This window comes from Leucoraja erinacea, chromosome 9, assembly GCF_028641065.1.
Source record: "Leucoraja erinacea ecotype New England chromosome 9, Leri_hhj_1, whole genome shotgun sequence".
NCBI classification, from domain to species: Eukaryota; Metazoa; Chordata; class Chondrichthyes; order Rajiformes; family Rajidae; genus Leucoraja; species Leucoraja erinaceus.
Genome location: NC_073385.1, coordinates 28681708 through 28689921, shown reverse-complemented (window position 1 = coordinate 28689921; position 8214 = coordinate 28681708). Strand labels below are relative to the sequence as shown.

Genomic DNA, 8214 nt, shown 5'->3' with positions numbered 1-8214 from the left:
GTGTGGGGGTCAGGGGGGGGGTCAGGGCCGGGGGTGGGGGTCAGGGCCCGGGGTGTGGGGGTCAGGGGCCCGGGGTGTGGGGGTCAGGCCCGGGGGTGTGGGGGTCCGGGGGTGGGGGCCCGGGGTGTGGGGGTCAGGGCCCGGGGGTGGGGGGGTCAGGGGCCCGGGGTGGGGGGGTCAGGGCCGGGGGTGTGGGGGTCAGGGCCAGGGGTGTGGGGGGGTCAGGGCCCGGGGGTCCGGGCTGTTTACGGTCTCCAGGCGCTGACGTGCGGCGCCTTGTGACGCGGGGCCGGGCTCCCTGAGCGGTGCCGGGCGAGGGAGAAGGAGGAGGCGGCCCTTTCAGTCGCAGGCCCGCGGACAGAGAGAGAGAGGCGGCGTCTCCCCACCCCCCGCTCCGCCCATTTCCCCTCCCTCCCTCCCTCCCTCCCGCTCACCACGGCCCGGGCCTGAGTCTACATGAGCGGCCACCAGGCGGGCTAGGAGCAGGGAACTGGGATGGAGCTGCCGCCGGGGTCTCAGTTCGGCGACCCGCCGGACTCCCCGCCCCTCTCGCCGCCCCGCTCGCCGGCCCGTTCGCCGGGACATAACCGCCGGCGCTCGGGCCGCTTCGGCCTGGAGATGTACAACTCCATGAGCGGCAGCAACTTCGACCTGTTCACGGCCGAGTCGGACTCGTCGCTGTACATGCGGGCCGACGACGAGCAGGAGGCGCCCGAGTTCAGCGAGAGCGACATCTCGGTGGGCCGGCGCGGACGACCCGTCTCCACCTCCGGCTCCAGCATCCGCCACCGCTACGACGTGGTGGCCGAGCTGGGCTCCGAGGAGGTGCGCTGGTTCTACCGGGAGGAACGCAAGGGCTGGAAACCCTTCATCGGCTACGACTCGCTGCGCATCGAGCTCATGTACCGGGAACAACAGGGGACGAGGGAGGCCAAGGACGGCTCGGCCCGCCCGCCCCCCGAATCCGTCTGTGTCCGAGGGGGGCTGTACGAGGTCAACGTGATGGCGAAGCAGTGTTACCCCGTGTACTGGCACCGTAAGTGTTGCAGCGAGATTGCCACCCACATGTTCACTGTTACCCCGTGTGCTGGCACCGTAGGTGTCCCAGGGATAATAAGTGTGAATGTAGTGTTTTAAGTATCCCCTGTTGCAGGGAGATTGCCACACACATGTCCTGTGATTACCCCGTGTTCTGGTACCGTAAGTGTCACAGGGAGACCTGTACCTGTTACAGGGAAATTGTCACACATATGTCCTGTGATTACCCCGTGTGCTGGCACCGTAAGTGTCACAGAGAGACCTGTACCTGTTACAGGGAAATTGTCACGCACATGCCCTGTGTTATATTGTAACTTGCATCTTGTACTTGTCATGGGGAGATTGTCACTGGCATGACAGCGTTACCTCATGTACTGGAGATGTAAGTGTCTCAAATGTAGTGTAAGTATTCCCTGTTGCAGGGAAATTGTCACCCACATGTCCTGTGTTATCTTGTACCTGGCACCCTAAGTACTTATCATAGGGAGATTGTCACTCGCATAAGATAGACACAAAAAGCTGGAGTAACTCAGCGGGTCAGGCAGCATCTCAAGGGAAAAGGAATAGGTGATGTTTCGGGTCTCGCATGTACTGTAAAATGTTACCCCATGTTCTGGCGTTGTAACTGTCACAGGAGAGTAAGTGTAAATGTAAGTGTCCCTTCTGCCACAGATAGGTTGTCTTACAGCTCCAGTGGTAGAGAAGCGTTATCCCCTGCAAGTGTCCCTCCTGTTGCAGAGAGATTGTCACCCCTATTACAGGAAGTGTAAATGTAGTGTAGGTGTCCCTCCTGTTACAGGGAGATTGTCACCCACATGACCAGTGTTATCCTGTGTATTTACACCATAAGTGTTGCAGGGTGATTATAATTCCTGTTTACAGGGAGAGTAGAGTCATAGAATGATACAGTGTGGAAACAGGCCTTTAGCCCAACACTTGCCCACACAGGCCAACATGACCCAGCTACACTTGTCCCACCTACCTGCGTTTGGTCCATATCCCTCCTAATCTGTCCTATCTGGAAGGACATTATTGCCATAGAGGGAGTGCAGAGAAGGTTCACCAGACTGATTCCTGGGATGTCAGGACTGTCTTATGAAGAAAGACTGGATAGACTTGGTTTATACTCTCTAGAATTTAGGAGATTGCGAAGGGATCTTATAGAAACTTACAAAATTCTTAAGGGGTTGGACAGGCTAGATGCAGGAAGATTGCTCCCGATGTTAGGGAAGTCCAGGACAAGGGGTCACAGCTTAAGGATAAGGGGGAAATCCTTAAAAAACCGAGATGAGAAGAACTTTTTTCACACAGAGAGTGGTGAATCTCTGGAACTCTCTGCCGCAGAGGGTAGTCGAGGCCAGTTCATTGGCTATATTTAAGAGGGAGTTAGATGTGGCCCTTGTGGCTAAGGGGATCAGAGGGTATGGAGAGAAGGTAGGTACGGGATACTGAGTTGGATGATCAGCCATGATCATATTGAATGGCGGTGCAGGCTCGAAGGGCCGAATGGCCTACTCCTGCACCTAATTTCTATGTTTCTATCCATGTACCTGTCCAACTGCTTCTTAAACGTTGGGATAGTCCCAGTTTCAGCTACCTCCTCTGGCAACTTGTTCCTTACACCCACCTTACACCCACTCTGTGAAAAAGTTGCCCTCTTGGTCCTATTATGGTAAATCCTTTCCCTCTCGTCTTCAGCCTCTGTCCTCTGGTCCTCAATTCACCTTCTCTGGGCAAGAGTGCATCTACCCGATCTATTCCTCTTATGTACTCCATGTTACAGTTACTGTAAGTTAACTTACAGTGTGAATGTAGAGTAAGTGTCCCTTGTGTCACATGGAGATTGTCATCCACATATCCAATGTTTTCCTGTGTCTGCCATCATAAGTATCCCTTTTCATTTGTCACAGGGAGATTGTCACTCCTGTTACATTAAGTATAAATGTAGTGTATGTGTCCCTCCTGTTACAGCAACATTTTCCAGTGTTATCTTGTGTACTGGCACCATAAGTGTCACAGGGAGATTGTCACTCCTGTTACAGGGATGGTAAGTCTAACTGTACGTGTCCCTTCTGTCTCAGGGACATTGTTAACCAGATATCCAGAGATAGAGGGGGGATGTTATTCCATGTACTGGCACTATACCTGTCACTCCTCACTTGTCACAGGGAGACTGTCAGCCACATGTCTCTATCAAAGCCCAATGTAGGTTGCAGCAACAACTGCGCAAGTGATGAACAAGATTAAACACAGTGTTGGAGGAATTCCGTGGGTCAGGCAGCAGCTGTGGAGAGAATGGACAGACAACGTTTTGATTGGGATTCTTCCTCGGACTGATTGGAGTATAGGGGGAAATGCCAGGCTCTTTACTGCCGTTTCCTTTCTAATTTTCTCCTCGCTACTCAAATGAGTCTGAAAAGGGGCCCTGAGCCAAATGTTGTTCATATGCTCTAGGAGCAGAATTAGGCCATTTGAGTATACTCTGCCATTCAATCTTGGCTGATCTATCTTTCCCATTCTCCTGCCGTTGTCTGTCCATTCATTTCATAGATGCTCACCGCCCGAGTTCCTCCAGCTCTTTGTGCTTTGCTAAAGATTCTAGCATCTGCAGTCTCATGTGTCTCCATTTTACGCATGATCTATCCAATCCTTCCACAGATGGTGCTTGACCTATTAGGCTCCTCCAGTACTTTGCTCAAGATTACTGCATCTGCAGCACCTTGTATCTCTGCTGGAAGAACTCAGAGGGTCAAGCAGCATCTATAGAGGCCTATAGCTTTGCCTCCACAAATGCTGCTTGAAGCTTTTTTTTTGTCACTTCATAAAGCAATTTGTCAGCCTTTGTCTAACTAAATTTGTCAAATATTTTTGAGAGACCGTTTGTATTATAAATGCACTTTTAAGAAGACCATTGACATTATTTATGACACTACATTTCTCGGATTGTTTTATCAGACTTTGCGCATTAATGCAATTGTTTGGAACGTGTTATTAAAAAGCTTGAGTTTGGCTTTGACTTCCTGTTTATTTTGGAAACGCCAGGGACTGCAGATGCTGAAATCTGAAGCAACCAGCAATCTCAATGATTTCCTCCAGCAGTTTCTCCTTAATTCCATTTATTCTCCTTTGTCATTGTAAGTATTCAGTAATACGATTTCCAAGCAGCCGGCCGCATTGTTTTGGGACAATACGGAGGTAACAATCGTACGTGTTGAAGAAAATTTTAAATTGTGTCATTCGACAGTCAGGAAAAGAAATCACTGAGGAACTCAACCAAACGTTGCAAAAAGATTTGGTGAGAATCCCAGGGGCAGAGATAGAGCAATCAGCAGTTGATGTGCGGGGGCGATAAATGGCAGTGCAGATACCAAAATGCCAGCATCCTTTGAGCATCCATAAAGCTTTATGGAAAATTTACTGAATGTCACCAACTCTAGTTTAATTTGGCGGGATAGATGTGTTATTGCAGGGGGCCGTCATGGGGACAACTGGAAGAAACAATCAATTTTGGTCAAAATGTTCCATAGGTTGCAGTGACAACAGCTCTGGGGATTAACAAGATTACCTTGGGATCAAATTTGGGTTGAGAAACACAGGCCTTAATCTCGAAAGACTGTGGAAGCCGATTACAAGCGTGTTAACAGTGGGAGGAGACTGGAAGGATTGCTCTGGCAGGAGCAAGCAGCAAGATGGTGAAAGATCATAGGAGAGAGGTGGTGAAGAAAGTGTTTGGTGTGGTAAGGGGACATAAGTGAGGGGAGTTGGTAAAGAGTCCAGAGAACATCATGATAGTTGTACAGGATGTTAGCAATTTTCGATTAAGATGGTGCAACTTGCATAGCTTTAGTGTGCTGGCCAGAACATAGATTCTATGAAGATTGTCTTGATCCAATGAATGAGACAGAAATTACATTATAACATGACCATTGCCCTCTCAACCTAAACATTTGGAAATATTGAAAGGTTGGGCATACAAAAATTACATTTAAATATCGTATCATAGAAAGTGAAGATAGTTATCAAGAATTACACCAGGATTTTGATCAACTGGGCTGAGGAATGGTTAAAGGAATTTAATGCATATAAATGCAGGATGTATTTTGGAGTAGTCAATCCCATGCAGGACTTTCACAGTGAATGGTAGGGCCCTGGGGAGTGTTGTAGAGCAGTGGGATCTAGGTCAACGTGTACAAAGTTCCCTGAAAGTTACATCACAAGTAGATAGGGTGATGAAGAAGGATTTTAGCATGCTGGCATTATCAGTCAGAGAAATTAGTATGGAAGTTGGAACCACACTGACCTTTCATCCTGGGCCTCCTCCATTGTTAGAGTGAGGCCCAGCGCAAATAGGATGAACAGCACCTCATATTTCGCTTGGATAGCTTGCACCGCAACGGTATGAACATTGAACATTCTCTAACTTCAAGTAGCCCTTGCTTTCCATTTCTCCTTCTATCCCCTCCCAGTTCTCCGACCAGTCTTATTGTCTCCAACTACATTTTATCTCTGTACCTCCCAATTCCCTGACATCAGTCTGAAGAATGGTCTCGACCCGAAACGTCACCCATTCCTGCTCTCCGGAGATGCTGCCTGTCCCACTGAGTTACTCCAGCATTTAGTGTCTATCCGATTTAAACCAGCATTTGCAGTTTTTTCCTACATATGGAAATTGGAACGTTATGTTACAGTTGTACGGTGTTGGTGAAGCTGCATTTGGAGTACTGTGTTCAGTTTTGGTCACCCTGCTAAAGGAAAAATGTCATTAAGCTGGGAAGAGTGCTGAGAAGATTTATGAGGATGTTGAGGGCCTGAGCTATAGGAAGAGATTAGGCAGGATAGGATTTTATTCCTTGGAATGTATTCCTATTCCTCGGCCCTGCTGAGTGCCTCACACCCCCACGGACTGTCTCCCTCGGATGGTCACGTCGCACAGACACATCTGCACTTTAGTCTGTTTTGACTGATTTTACTGTTTTAATCTTCTTTTTACAAACCATGTTCTCGGGTTATCTAAATCTAAATTTTATTCGTTATTTAAGTTATGACATTGGATGGAAGCTGCATACTAAATCTCGTTGCAATGACAAAATGTATTATTATTATTAGTAGGCTGAGGGATGATCTTGTTGATGTGTATAAATTCACACTGGTTTGGAGCACAGAGTATTTTTTACTAGGATAGGGAATCAAAAGCTAGAGGGCATAGGCTTAAGATGAGAGGGAAAAGATTTAATAGGAACCCGAGGGCAACTTTTTTTACACAGAGGGTAGTGGGTATTTGGAACGAGCTGCCAGAGGAAGAAGCCGAGGCAGGAACAGTAACAACATTGCAAAGACATTTGGACAATTACATGGGTTAGAAAGGCTTAAAGGAATAAGGGACAAATGTGGGCAAATGTGACTAGCTTAGATGGGGCAACTTGATCAGCATGGATGACTTGGGCTGATGGGCCTGTTTTCATGCTGTATAACTATGATTAGATTTAATTATGTTACCTGGTGATGAAGATCATCGAGCTGTTATAGGTACTGCCATACGTCGCCCTTTGATGTTGTCCCCTGGACCTCTGTACCCAGTGCTTTGGTTGAATGTTTCAGTGCTGTTCGGCACAGGAACATCAGTCTAGATTTTGTGCTTAGGTCGCTGGAGAAAAACAATTGGAAATTGAGAAAATTCTTATCAGAATAAAGCCTGGGTCAATATTCATCTGAAAATAGTATATCAGTTGGTTGACAGGTAGTAAAACTCAACTATCCACTTTGTCTTGTCATTAAGAAAAAATGTACTTGCCTTTGGCCAGTGTTTCAGAGAAGAATATGTATTGGAGTAACTTAGCGGGTCAAACAGCATCTCTGGTGAACCTGGATAAGTGACGTTTCGGGTCAGGACACTTCTTCAGACTCGATGTCCTCCAGAGATGCTGCCTGATCCACTGAGTTACTCCAGTACTTTGTGTTCTATGCAAGGTTCCAGCATCTGCAGTCCCTTGTGTCTACATTTTTTTTAGAGAACAGTTGGCAAAGTCCTGTTTGCGGCCCAAGACAAGACAAGTTATTCTATCCATTGTAATGAATACAATTGGCTGCATTTCTATCTGACACACAACAGCTGTCTGTATCCAATTGGGATTTGGAATTGTAATTGTTCTGTATAAAGTTTGTTAAAATTAGTCAACAGGTGGACGACAATGCACCATGAGATCATGGTTCAGTGATTACATTGGCCAGATGAAATGGCCACAGTAACATAAATAATTGAAGCATGTGCCTGATAAAACTGCTGTCTCCCGGTTTACAGTTAGTTAAACAAAACCGCTTGCTCCAAACTACTTTCAACAGTCAGATGTTGATAGTGAGTCATTGGGCACGCTGGATAAATTGGTGTTCAATGCCCCTTGTATTAAAATTATCACCCCATTACTAAATGTAATCAAGTGTCCTGATCATCTGTCACCATCACACTTTTCGTGATTGATTTAGTATTGTCACGAATACCAAGATACAGTGAAAAGCTTTGTTTGCATGCTAGCCAATCAAATCATACTACACACCAGTATAATCAATCCATATACAAATACAACAGGAAGTGCAAAGAGAAAAATACCAGAGTGCAGAATGTAATGTTACAGCATTGTAGCATTACAGTTATAGAGGAAAAAGTGCAAGGTCCACTATGTGGGTTGGAGGATTGGGATACACCCTAATTTATGGGAAGATCGTTCAATGGTCTGATAACAGATGGAAGAAACTTTTCCTTAATCTGGCGGTTCATGCTTTTGTATCTTCTGCCTGATGGGAGAAGAGTGAAGAGGGAGTGACCGGAGTGAGAAAAGTCCTTCACTCTGCTGGCTGCTTTCTGAGGCAGCATGAAGTGTAGATGGAGTCGATGGTAAAGGATAGTTTTCACACAAAGGGTGGTGGATGTATGGAATGAGCAGTTGAGGCAGGGGCTTTCGCAATGTTTAAGAAGCTTTTAGAAAGGTATTTGGATAGGACAGATTTAGAGGGATATGGACCAAAGTCAGGCACGTGGGACTAGTGTAGATGGGACATATTGGTTGGTGTGGGCAATTTGAGCTGAAGGGCCTGTTTCCACACTGTGTCTCCATGATATCAGATTCTTTGACTTATTAATGAATCAATTTATGCCATACTAATATCTCTGACACAGTAACT

General features: G+C 46.8%; 1 protein-coding gene across 2 annotated transcripts in view; it reads left to right on the top strand.

Moving 5' to 3' along the window:
- Positions 1-356: 356 nt before the first annotated feature.
- The window catches only part of LOC129700173 (phospholipase DDHD1-like), a 52148-nt gene continuing 44290 nt past the window's right edge, over positions 357-8214 (top strand). Inside the window, exon 1 of one of the 2 annotated variants that reach the window (XM_055640435.1) lies at positions 357-1036. In XM_055640435.1, coding sequence (XP_055496410.1) covers positions 496-1036 — 541 coding nt within the window. In that variant the 5' untranslated portion in view covers positions 357-495. The remainder of the gene's footprint in view (positions 1037-8214) is intronic. The other variant, XM_055640434.1, reaches the window with a different exon arrangement.